Here is a 13,755-nt window from a genome sequence, read left to right as displayed (position 1 = left end):
GTGGTCATTGATATTTAGTTCATGCCCTACATTAAAATATCACATTACCACTACATCCAACATCAATTATTCATACTACATGTAGGTCACACATTCACATGGTGTCAATGGCCGCATAACTGCTATATTCCTGTGTACAGGTACATGTGAACATGTATGTGTACAATGTATCATTAATAATCAATTAGTAAATGAAGCGTGCCGGAGTGGTACATGTCATGGCAAGGGAACATGTTACATACTGCTAAAACTAATTAGCAGCAAATATAATGAGTACAGTAATAGCATAAGTGTATTCTGGTGAAAGCTAAGAGTATGCCTTGGTATTTAAGAGAAAAACGAGATGGCTTGAAAGAACTAAACTGTTTTGAGCAGTTAGTGTTTAAAAGTGTCAGACTATACTCATAAGGAGAACTGTCCAAACACATGGAAGCTACATGTCTATTATATGCTTTTGAACAAGCCACAATCATTTTCAAACTCAACCCAGACATAACAACACAATTTTCAATTCTCTGTGAAGTTTCAATAGTGGTTCAAAATATTTATTGTAGAGCAATCAAAAGGTTTTTACTATAGCCATATAAGCAAAACTTTCAAGCCCCAAGGTGCCAAGTTTTTTGATGGACTGAACCCATATCTATACAAAATACTACCCATCGTGGCATCGTTTGTTGTTATAAACAAGTTTCATGAAGGTTTGGCAATAAATTTGATCATTACATGATTAGTGTATAAGCAATTTATTTTTGTGTCAAGCGCTATACGGTACCATACAAGTACTGATCTAGCCAGCCAGGTGACAGACAAATATTAAATTGTTGCTTTTAAAAGTTCCTTACCCGCAGTCTGGAGCAGGACACCACCGAGCGTCAGGGTCCGAAACCAGCACCCGTCGAACCATGAAATCCTCATACTTTGATAACAAGGACTCATCTTGAAGCACCATTTTAATGTCATTCGGATGAAACTTCTCTAAGCATTCCGGACACGCGATATTTATACGACTTTCCGAAATCTCAATCCGAAGGTACATCTGTAAACATGTCAAACACGATCTGTGCTCACATGACTGCATATCGGGAAAACGTTCCACCGGATATTCCACCAGACAGAGGGGACACTCCCGTACAGGTACACCATTTTCTATTTTTAACTTGACAGTTGACGGAGGCACAAAGCTAACAGAGTGAACATTTCGTGACGCTGGCGCTGAACTGTGGCCGGATGGTAATGATGACCCACCAACCGCGCCTAGCACCCTCCGGTTGATATCAAAACTCTCCTGTGACACATAGTCCGAGTGGGCTGAGGAGCTTGAATTCAGGCTCAGTCGAGATCGAGTTCTTGGTCCGGATCGACCAGCGTAAAAAATTCTCCGAAGCGAAAATCGATTCTTCCGACGCTCTGAAGTTTTCGAGGTGCTTGAGGTGGTGGAAATCACCTCACTGTCGTGTCTACGAATCATCTGAAATGAAAATGCAATAATATAAGTGATGTGCAACCTGAGATAAAAGTTAATGGTAAGGTATGAAATTGTTGATTGTTTGTTTTTTCTCAGAAAAAAAATACAGAAGTGTGTGTGTTTAAGAAATACTCTGGAAACAATACAAAAAACAACACATGTATTGCTTGCAAATTAATTTGGTCTGTCTTTAGAAAATTCTATGGCACAATAGTTTGAGTTATTTATTTCAATTTACACGTAGTTTATTATGTTCATAAATAAGCATGAACTGGACCTGACACAACAAGTATAATACTGCAATGCACTAACTGCTGCGTACATGTACAACAAAAGAATATTGACATCATAATCTCTTCCTACATGTACATGAATGGTGTAAGAACATGTATTTATTTAAAGGCAACACTACAGCTACATGAGTGCGTCTCTACCACAGTAAGAACAACAAACCAAGTTTTACGCTTCTGTATATCAAACAGCATTTAACCATTGGTTGTTCTGAACTGTATTTATGAGGCCATCCTTAAAAAATTGTTTGTTTGGCATAACCAGACCCAGGTAAATTTGGGTGGGTAGGTATTTAGGGATTTTATTTTTTTTTGTATTTTTTTTTCTGACATTGAACTTCGACATATACCAAACTGAAAGGTAATTATCAAATAAAGCTCCAAGTCTTCTGCCTCATGAAAGTAAATATTTTTCTGCACTGTCCGTATCACGTAAGTCTATTTTTTGTATAAAGAACATCGAAAATATAATATAATCAACGAAAAATACTTTATCCGAAAACGAGAGTCCGAAAAATTGTACGCATTTTGCACATGAAATAAAATGTGCATATCGTTTGACTACAGAAAATGAAAACAAGTAACCTAGCAAATACGTAATTAATATACTATTCGGTTGACATATAACTTTACAATATCATAGTTTGTGAGTAAAAAACAACAAAGTAATTATAACATTTTAATTTCAATCAAGAACAGAAAGGTGTAACATCTTTGACATGTAACTAATTATTAAATTATCATCCTTTAATTCAGATCGATAGATGGTAGAAAGTTGTAAAGTGATCAGCTTAAAAATAATTTATTGAGTGTTACGCTTCTTTTCATTTGCTTATTTTTATACGACTTTTGCCATCAGCCGTTATATTGCAGGCAGACGATAATATCAACTGTGTATTCCATTATCTGCGCATGAATGACCCAATAGCGAACTCAATGTTTATTGGCCAGCTACCATATGCGCTTCAAAACGTTCATGGAAACAATGAGAAAATTGTTTTAAAAAAACAATCTGAATTGAAATGGCCGATGTTTTCAATGAAATTTAACGAGATTTTAGCATATTCGCAAATTATATTTTTCTTGAGCCAAATTAGCTATATTTTCGCAAATGGCGAACAAAAACGCGAGTCCTGTAAAAGTGAGCATTTATTCCAATAATAACACGTTTGCAATGCTCATGCTGTCGTTCGCCGTTTGAGCCATTAGCGGCATTTGCGAAAATATTGAGAATTTGGCTCAAGAAAAATCTAAATTGCGAAAATGCGAAAATCTAGTAAAATTTTGTTGAAAACATCCGCCATTTTAATCCGGACTGGTTTTCTATATTTGTCTCTTTGTTTCAATGAAAGTGTTTGCAATTCGAACAGTTAACAAAACCCGGTCTGTACCCGATTATACACCGCTTGACCTTATTGTTATTGCAGTGCACATGGTAGCTGGCCAATCAACATTGAGCTCCCTTACACATGACATTGTCGAATGAAACGTGAGAATTGGGTGGAGCTATCGGATAATATTGGGTCATTCATGCGCAGATGTTGTTTAATTTGAATACACATTTAATATCGCAGTCTGCCTTCAAAATAGCGGCCGGTCGCAAAGTCGTGTAAAGAGATAAACAAATGAAACAAAAACGTGACAATACCCGGCAATAAATATTTCTAAGCTGACCACTTTTTATCTTTCTACCAAATATTTACCAATCTGAATTAAAGAGTGATAATTAAATAATTAGTTATATGGCGATAACATTACACATCTCTGCCGATTGCCGAATTAAACTTAACGGTGATAATTAATAATTTTTGTTTTTTACTCCCAAACTATCCTGAACGACAGCAGCGTATTTTAATTAAAGGGATATGTTTAAAACAGGAGCGGTTAATTGTATTTAAAGTCTAATTAATCGCACTTGCATATGTCAAATAATAAGGCAACTCAAATAAATACCAGTACGCGTTTTGTTCATTGCTATTCTAGATATCCTTGATAGGGCATTCAATTAAATGACGCAAATAACCGGAAAGGATAAAAAGCGGAAAGGAAAAATTTAGCGGAAAGAATTTTCGGCGAGCAAAAAAAAATTTTTTTTGGAAAGAGACAAAAAAATATTTCAGTCAGGCTGATTTTAGTGGGTCGGTCGGGTTATGCCAAACAAAAGAATTTTAAAGGATGGCCTGAATCCATATTTTCTTTCACTTTTGCGGGAAAGCTTGTAGGGCCCTTCATAATTTTACAGCAAAAGGGGAATTTTTATTAGGATAGCATGAATACATGTGTACATGTTTAAATTCTTCTTTCTTATAAACATTAAATATAATGCTTTTCTATAAATTCTTGATAAGACATAAGTTTCATGCAATATTGTTTGGATAATATACAAAAATATCTATATTTTTGTAAATTTTGGTTCAATTTTATTTCAAAATAAATTTTACATTGAGAGGGGAGTTTCAAGATTACACGTTATAAACTTATAATGAGGGAAAATATACACCTTTTGAACAGTCCATTAGGGCTGACTTTCAACCCAAAATTAGCCTAGAAAAATCTCTGGGAATATTGTGATTATACATTTTTTGTAAACACATTTAATATATGAAAACATATATAATACAGGGAAAGATCTAGACAGATATAGCAAGGTGCTGCACTCTGATCTTTTTTGCCCCCTTCCCCTAGGCCAAAAAAAAAAGAAGGTCCATTTCTGGTGTCCTTGGACCTTGGAAAAAAAACAGGGTCCGTAGGAAGGGAATTTTTTTTATATTCTCTGGTTCTAGAATGGAAGGCTACTAAAGCTTATAACAAGAAAAACATGTATATATATGCTTTGTTTGCTTGATATTACATCTTAAATGAACGAAAATGAAAAAAAAAAAAAATTTTGGCGACCCCAATAAAAAGTTGAGGGTCGGCGCCCATTCGGGAGACACGGTCGGGCGACCGGAATGGACCTATTTTTTATTTTGGCCCTAGCTGCCCCTATGGTATGGTTAACACATACTTGTTCAATGGCCTTTGCAATTCAATATACATGTAATGGGACACATATATTTAATCAGATATGAATAGTCTATTCCAACAAAGCTAATGTTGATGCAACTCATAAAAACTCTGTATTAAGCAGGTAAACAAAAAATGTCAACAAAATGATATTTCTATCCACCCTAATCCATTTTCATTGTTAATGTCTTTTCATTTTTTGGGAATTTTTGGCTTGGTCCCAATTGATTGGGAAACAATTGCGGCATTTTGACTAAAATTGGGAAATTAGTGTTGCTGTTGTTTTGGTAACAAATGCTTCAAAATATCTCTAATAAAAGTTTTTTTCAATATTAAATTTACTACTGTTCAATTTTCAAAACCTTTCAGATAGAAATTTAAGGTTTTGAAAAAGGTTCCCACACAAAATTTTTACTAGTCTAAGTATAGTATATACTTCATTTTAAATGAACAATCATTTATAGTTACTAGTGGAATAATACTTCTACAGAACATATAGTAACTTCCTTCATGTAGTTACATGTAAGTATCGATTAGTCAATTTCTAATACGTAGCTAATTAAAGACCCTGTGAAGTATTTTATACAACACTGACTTCCTGATCAAGTTTTGCATATCTCGCAATTCCAAGAAACACTCAAGAGGGAAAAGAATAATGATTTGTTCATTACCACATACTGTAAGAGATATAATTTTGCAAAGGAAATTATTGGAAACATAATAGAAGTTACTTTGGGATACACATGTATTTGGATAAAAATGCCTGAATATGTCATACAGTCATCATCAACGACCCAGTTCCCAAAGCATAGTGGTACAAGTGAAGTCTATCAGGGCAAATAACTTAATATATTTATCATTTTGAACATGTAGATATAAATCAAAAGATTAATTTATCAAGTTTCACAAATTTTTCAAAATACCACAGGCACTCTAAAGGTATATAAACAGGCTTTTTATGCCCTATGCCACGGGTCCGAAATTCGGCCCCATTCCCAATACAAATCTGGTTGTTTTTTTCCCAATTGAAAAAAAAATTCCCAATTCAAAAAAAAAAAAAAATTTTTTTTTTTTTTTTACCCTTAAAATATATAAGTTGACCTGATCCGGTGTAGAAAATAGAAAGTATTGCATAATTAAATTATCTGTTGCCTTGAATTTGTTTTAAAAACTGTAAAATATGTTAATGATTATTTAAGACTTTCCTTATTTTCCTCAAAATCCGGCACTTCGCGCGCTTTTTTTCACCTCAAAAAAGGCCAAGCCTTTTCCCCTAATTGACCAGTCGCCAGTTAATTTTAATTACGTGAGCGAAATACTATATTTGTAACGAGGTATCATGCTCTTTTCTATAATATAAATTATTTAAAGCTGCACAGTAAACTAAACTGCTTTGTAAAACTTTAATACAATCATAAATGCTTTAGAGAAAAATGGCGTAATCAAAATAAATGAGTTAACGGCAGACTGCACCTTGTCAATTAATAACGCACATTTTACCAAAACACACATTTAGCGCACTTAAAAGTGCGTTAATTGTGTGTTTTTTGTTAATATGTGCGTTTTCAGTGTTCAAAAGTGCATTTAAGTGCGCTTTTTGTGCGTTTTTTCTATTCAAGTGCGTTATTTTAGTGAAAAAGTGCGTTTTTTGTGTGTTTTCTTCATCTGTAAGTGCGCTTTTGAGTGTAGATGTGAGCAAAATGTGTGTTTTTTATCTAAGAAGTGCGTCTTTTATTTAGGAAGTGCGTTTTTTGTGTGTTTTCTTCATCTGTAAGTGCGCTTTTGAGTGTAGATGTGAGCAAAATGTGTGTTTTTTATCTAAGAAGTGCGTCTTTTATTTAGGAAGTGCGTCTTTTATCTAAGAAGTGTGTTTTAAGGTTTACAGATGTGGGTTTTTTCTCACAAAAGTGCGTTTTTCTATTTTGATGTGCGTCTTTTTTAAGCATAAGTTAGTCTTTTATTTCATAAGTGCGTTTTTATCATATGATCTGTTTTAAAAGGATGTATCTAAAAAGACACATGTTTAACACACTTCTTAAAAAGTGCGTCTTTAACAACCGTTTAGCAAATGTTGTACAGAAATTGAACAAGAAACAAAATTGTTGCAGGCTCTAACAATTTATTTACATCAAATGATTAAACATAGACATATATCTCAGTAACCTGTAATAATATAAGGGGCAGTTTGAATAATTACTGGTTGTCCATATTAACCTGTTTAATGTTTACATACTTTATCATACAATTTCAATGCATACCTATTGCTTACGTTTTAATCTCAAACATTTCTAAAAATTTCCACCTAAATCAGACTGTGCGTAACTAATTAAAAATATTGAAAGTGTCAAAAGTATTATGTGGGCTTGATAGTATCAATTATATTTCCTCAACATAAATAAGTATTTGAACTTTCTTATACTGATATTTATACCCTAATACAATTAATGTCTACCACATTGACCATAAACATACATTTTAAAAGGCAATTAAAATAATATTTATACTATTAATATTATTTGCTAAAACCATTCAGCATGTTATATTTAAATATTTACAATTAAATATAATGTGTTAAGGGTGCTGTGTATTATTCAATAAATATTTTGGTGTTGAAATGACTGCCTTATCAGTATTTCTCAAATTATGCAATTTTTGGCTTAGACACAGCATGGTATCAGATAAGAGAATAGCCAGTCCCTATCAGTCCTCCATCTAAGCCTAACTAAGGGGTGTTGATATACTTTTGATTTGTTCAGGCACCATCTATTTGAGAACAAGCAGCATCAGCAACTGACTTTAAGCACGGATTCTAGATTACACGGATAAGAAACGGGACCGTTACGCCAAATATCTTGTCGTGTCTAAGTCACGTGACCGTGTCGTAACTATCGATCTTTTATCGAAGCGCCGAGGTTATAAATTTGATGTACTCACTCACGTATTTTGTTAAATTATAGTTTCATTTCTAGGCCGATTTTGACAAATTATATATCATTAGAAAGCTAACGTAACGTAGTTTTCAGATATATCATTATATATTGAGTTTTTCTTCTGATTTCGGCAGCCCGGCGAGTTATAACTTTAACTTTTGCAAATAACATACCGTTTTGGAGTTTTAGAATCTAGATTTACGGTTGACATGTTCGTACTTTATACCGATTTGTAGCGTTTATATTTGGAGTTCAGTTTTAAAAATAACATCTTGCTTAGGAGAATAGAATTCTGTATACGATAGAAAAAAAAATTGTTTAAAAACTAAAGTAATTAAGGAATGAAGGCGGGAAAATGTAGCGCGCGTTCCTAACGCTCTGAACTGATGCTACGGTCTTGGCGATTATGCTTTTGTTTAGATACCGGCCATTGAATTTCCTTTGCCATGATTATTATATTTTTTATGAAATATATTGAAATATTTTGTTCTAGAGACATATCCATAAAGCTAAGTATTAATGAAGCTTAATAAATTTACGATTTCAGCTCTTGATTATAACACAGAAAGGGTGTTAATTTTATGATGAAACAGCGTATACAAATGTATAGCGGACCCTCTTGATATTTTTCGGCTTTGCATACTTCAAATATAATGGGTGTCAAAACATTCATCGTTTGTTGTTTATTATCAAAAAGGTAATTATGTAAAATTATATGAAAGGTTATTAACCATATATTATAAATTAATTAAAATTATTTAAAGATTCTTGAAAATCACGGTCAACTGTCTATGCATGTATATTGAAATATCCTTATAAGTTAACAGAGTTATAAATATATAGAATTCTAAATTAAAACACTGTATTATTTGTATTTTTCGGAAAGATTATTCATACACTCTTTATAGGACTACGAAATGACGGAGTTTTTTTACCGGTACCCGCTAAATACGTCAAATGTTAAGTATTAGATTTTTTAAATGTTTAAAATGTACATGTATAGGTATTAAGCACTTATAATTATTGTGATTTAGCTGGCTGACATCTATACAGTATTTAGTTTATGGCAATCTGTATGGGCAGATGACTATAAATGTTTTCAATACGCTACATATCTCATAAACGCAAAATTGAGTATTGGGCGTTACATTACTCCAAGAAATGACCACTAATACCACGAGAAGACATGGAGGTATCATAAAAAGTGTAATCTGACCAGACATTGCCACCTGTGGTTAGGGACCAATATACAAGTATAGGTCCCTGCTGTGGCGTATGACACCATAGTGTTATTTAGTATTGGTCGGCACAGTATCTGATCATAACGAGATAATTGGTTTGTGCTGAACACAGGGGCAATAAAACCACAGATCTATCAATAAACAAGATTATTGAGATATCTTTTTTTGAACACCGCGATAAAAATGCTCAAACCATGGACTCTAGAATACACGGATAAGAAACATGGCAACATTCTCAGAATCATCACTGCTATATGTGTAATCACCTAACAATTCGTCTAAAAATAATTTATATATTTGAGTTGAAGACGATGTACTGTTGTTTAAGTCTGAATAAACTATCTGTCTGCCTGTCTAAATCCAAGCCGTCATCGTCCCGGTGAAAAAATCTGATTTTCAATAGTTGGACATGATGCCCTGATGTCAAAATACGAAATGACCCGCGTAACACGGACCGTGATTTTCAAGAATCTTTAATAAATTGATAATTTAAGGTAAATAACATTTCAAATAATTATACATAATTACCTTGTTGATAATAAACAGCAAACGATGAATGTTTTTGACACCCATTTTATTTCAAGTATGCATGCAAAGCCGAATAATATCGAGAGGGTCCGCTATATACGCTGTTTCATCATAAATTTTACAACCTTTCTGTGTTATAAACAAGAGCTGAAATCGTTAATTTATTAAGATTCATTTATAATAAGCTTTATTGATATGTTTCGTGAACAAAATACTACAATATATTCCATAAAAAATATAATAAGATGGCAAAAGAAATTCAATGGCCGATTTCTAAACAAAAGCATAATCGCCAAGACCGTAGCATCAGTTCAGTGCGTTAGGAACGCGCGCTACATTTTCCCGCCTTCATTCCTTAATTACTTTGGTTTTTAAACAAATTTTTTTTCTATCGTATACAGAATTCTTTTCTCCTAAGCAAGATGTAATTTTTAAAACTGAACTCCAAATATAAACGCTACAAATTGGTATTAAGTACGAACATGTCAACCGTAAATCTAGATTCTAAAACTCCAAAACGGTATGATATTTGCAAAAGTTAAAGTTATAACTCGCCGGGCTGTCGAAATCAGAAGAAAAACTTAATATATATTGATATATCTGTTTACTGCGTAACGTAAGCTTTCTAATGATATATAATTTGTCAAAATCGGCCGAGAAATGAAACTATAATTTAACAAAAGACGTGAGTGGGTACATCAAAATGTATAACCTCGGCGCTTCGCTGTACGCTAATCGTAAAAGATCGATAGCCACGACACGTTAAAACGCGCGGTGGTAAAACATAAAATTTGTATTTCTTGTGTTTAACTCGCTATAAATCCATTAATAACAACAGGAATATACTAAAAGTTATATTTTTTTGAAAGAGGAATTAATAAGCAACAAGATAACGTATAAACCAATAAAATCGGATGAATAGTTTTTGCATAAGATTGAATTTACTAAAGTAAGGGTCAAATACTCGATTCATCTCCTGTCAATATACACTCCGTGCTTTAAGCTAGAATTAAGACTTATTATTCAAGTGTAAAATGTCTTGAAATACTTTCAGCATGAAGTATTGTGTGATGAAAAAAATGTGTATTTACTACAATGTGTAAATCAACAATAAAGGAGATTAAAAGTGGGTGGTTAAAGACATATAAAGTGATATGGTCTAGTTCAACAACTGCCTGTATTTTTGGAATACTGAAGAACAGTCTGTTGTAACAGGTTCGTATTTTCAATTCTGCATCCCTTTTTTATTTAGTTTATTGAATTAATTATGATCATTATCATATTTATGTATTGTCACTGGGAAATGTAAATGGATGAGTAAATGTAATGCAATTTTAAAGAAAAACAACACCATTTGAATTATTATGGCTGTATTTTATGGTTATTGTCATCTTAAAGTTATTTATACCTATTTTTGGTCATTAATGAACAGATTTTTCCCCCATATTAAATGAGAACTTTTAAATTAAAAGGTTAAACCCCATGGAAAGAATGTGCATCATCGCATCGCCTGCCAAAAAAAGGAGCAAAAGAGAGACTACCTGATGTATGGACTTGAATACCAGGTTTTACCCTGCACAAGCTGGCCGACATGAGGAGAACAGGAGTGGGAAAACCGCGCCCTCTCCTTGACCAAGAAAAGCTGAGTTTGTTTAGAGGTAAAACTATACAGGGTACTGGTTATTGCATTTTAAAGGTGTCACACTTCCGACCAGTCCACACAGCAAAATGAGACCACGTATCTTGGTACATTTTCGAACAGTATTTTGTATCAAACGTATTTATTTATGAAAAGCGTTAAGTCACATGTGATCAGGGGTTTAAAATTGCAAAATAAACAACCAAAAACAACAAGCAAACAAACTAGTTTTGATTTAAATTTATAATTTTTATAGCAACAAGATTACCATAACAGCAATATTCAACACTTACATTATAAAATATCTTTCAGGACCTGATCAAATGAGAATATGCACGAGACGCATCGCGCAAAGGCCATGACAGTATAATAGTTGCAAAGAAGTTTGACCGGCTGGTGGCAGACTTGGAGAGAAAGATGAGAGCTGCACTCCGCTGCCTCAAAGAAATGCTGAAAGGCCTTGATTGATATGCATCTTTCTTATGTATATAGCTGTTCGTGTGTATATACTGTACATGTTATTATAGTATGCTATTATTTTTTGTTTTTTTTATAATCAAATTATGTTTATATTTATTTCATCAAATTGCCATTGATATTTAATTACTCATGTATGTTAAAAAATGTTGGTGTACATTAAAGTATAAAATTGAATTATCTTGTAATTATTAAAATACACAAATATATATGTTTATATAATTATTGGTTTTTATTGCATATCTGAAATAAAAAAAACTTTTAACAGTATATAATTGAATCAACTGTTAAGGCAAAAGATGCACCTTTAACGCACATGTGTGCTTTTTGTGAGTGCATTTTTTGCTCCCATTCATGTGCATTAATTGTGCGTTTTGTGTGGGTTATAACTGCGCTTAACGTGCGTTAAATGTGCACTTTTTGTGAGTTAAATGTGCGCTTTTTTATTTAAAAAGCGCACATTTAACGCACATAAAAGCGCACATTTAACACACATGTGCGCTTTTATGTGGGTTATAACTGCGCTTTTCGTGAGTTAAATGTGCGCTTTTTAAATAAAAAAGCGCACATTTAACTCACAAAAAGCGCACATTTAACGCACTTAAAAGCGCACATTTTACACACATAAATGGCAGTCAAAAACGCACTTATAAAAAGCGCACGTTTAACGCACATTTAACGCACATAAAAGCGCACTTTAACACACATGTGCGCTTTTATGTGGGTTATAACTGCGCTTTTTGTGAGTTAAATGTGCGCTTTTTAAATAAAAAAAGCGCACATTTAACTCACAAAAAGCGCACATTTAACTCACAAAAAGCGCACATTTAACGCACTTAAAAGTGCACATTTTACACACATAAATGGTAGTCAAAAACGCACTAATATAAAAAGCGCACGTTTAACGCACATTTAACGCACATAAAAGCGCACATTGAACACACTTATAAAAAGCAAACGTTTAACGCACATAAAGCGCACATTTATCCACAAAAAGCACACATTTTCTTGTTTGTTTGTTTTTGTTAAAAACTCACTCGGTAAGAAAAAGCGCACAAAAAACGCAGTGCCAATACCGCCACGTTTAACGCACGCAAAACGTACGTAAAACGTACATTTCACACACTTTTTTGAGAAGGGAGACTATCAGAAACGTTTCTTATACATAATATAGGAAGTTGATGAAAATCCGTTGTAAAAATGAGCATTCATTTTATATTGATTTTGAACTTGTATTAAATCGTCTGACAGTGAATCCGGTGGCTATTCATATATAATTTTGAAAATATTTTTTATTAAATGCAAATGACACATCCATATCATGATGGGGTTTTTGTTTATTACAAATGTTAAGATCTTTGTTTTATTGTGTTATTTTTAAAAAGACACCGATTTTTTTATTTAGATATAAATTAAATTTTGATTGTAACCATAATTTAATACAGGCCTAATTTCGTGGTTTCATTAACAGATAGTCTAATATGCATTTTATTTCATTTATTTTTACATTTTACATTTTTACATTGTTACATTTCACTATCGAAAAATGAAATGTTGGTATCACGGTACTATTCACGAACATTCGAATTGAATACATTTAGCCTATTATGCATGTCTTTATTTATAACAAGATGGCCCTTATATGTTAATTGCAATTTTCACATTTCTCCCCGTATCAATGTATGTTGTATTATAAATGTTGTTATTGTATTATAAGCCGTACATTTTACACTTGAAGTCGCTTTAAGCTGGCTAAGCCGCGTTGAAATCACCTTTTTGTTGTTTTTACTTTAGTTAAAACAATATTTAAGTTAACAATTTATAATGATTTCCCTTGTTTATGATCCACTGAAAATAAATATATAATTGGAAATCATTTAAGTAATTAAATAGTTTTCTTTTCTTGTGTACAGTACCTAACAATGCCATAATGTTTCTTCATTCTGAGATCCACGCAACATACTGTCATTTATTAATCATCGACAATTACGCTGAGATTAATTAGCACGTGTGGCAATTATTATGTTGCCCAAACTGCTTAATAATATTGTGCATCAAACGGTACAACACGTTTTTATAGAACACACGATTTATTGTGTTTGATTTCTCATTAATCGTTCATATGTTCAATAAATAAAGATAAAATAATAACCTTTTATAAAGTATGTATAGCACCTAC

The 13,755-nt window shown here is 32.8% G+C and overlaps 1 protein-coding gene across 2 annotated transcripts in view; it reads right to left on the bottom strand.

The window, feature by feature from the left end:
* The window catches only part of LOC127864803 (E3 ubiquitin-protein ligase RNF19B-like), a 52,054-nt gene that overhangs the window by 27,176 nt on the left and 11,123 nt on the right, over positions 1–13,755 (bottom strand). For both annotated transcript variants that reach the window (XM_052404678.1, XM_052404677.1), the window contains exon 2: positions 843–1,468. In XM_052404678.1, the coding sequence (XP_052260638.1) occupies positions 843–1,468 (626 nt within the window). The remainder of the gene's footprint in view (positions 1–842; positions 1,469–13,755) is intronic.

This window comes from Dreissena polymorpha, chromosome 1, assembly GCF_020536995.1.
Source record: "Dreissena polymorpha isolate Duluth1 chromosome 1, UMN_Dpol_1.0, whole genome shotgun sequence".
NCBI lineage: Eukaryota > Metazoa > Mollusca > Bivalvia > Myida > Dreissenidae > Dreissena > Dreissena polymorpha.
Note: the sequence above shows the minus strand (reverse complement) of the source record. Positions and strands in the feature narration are given on the sequence as shown.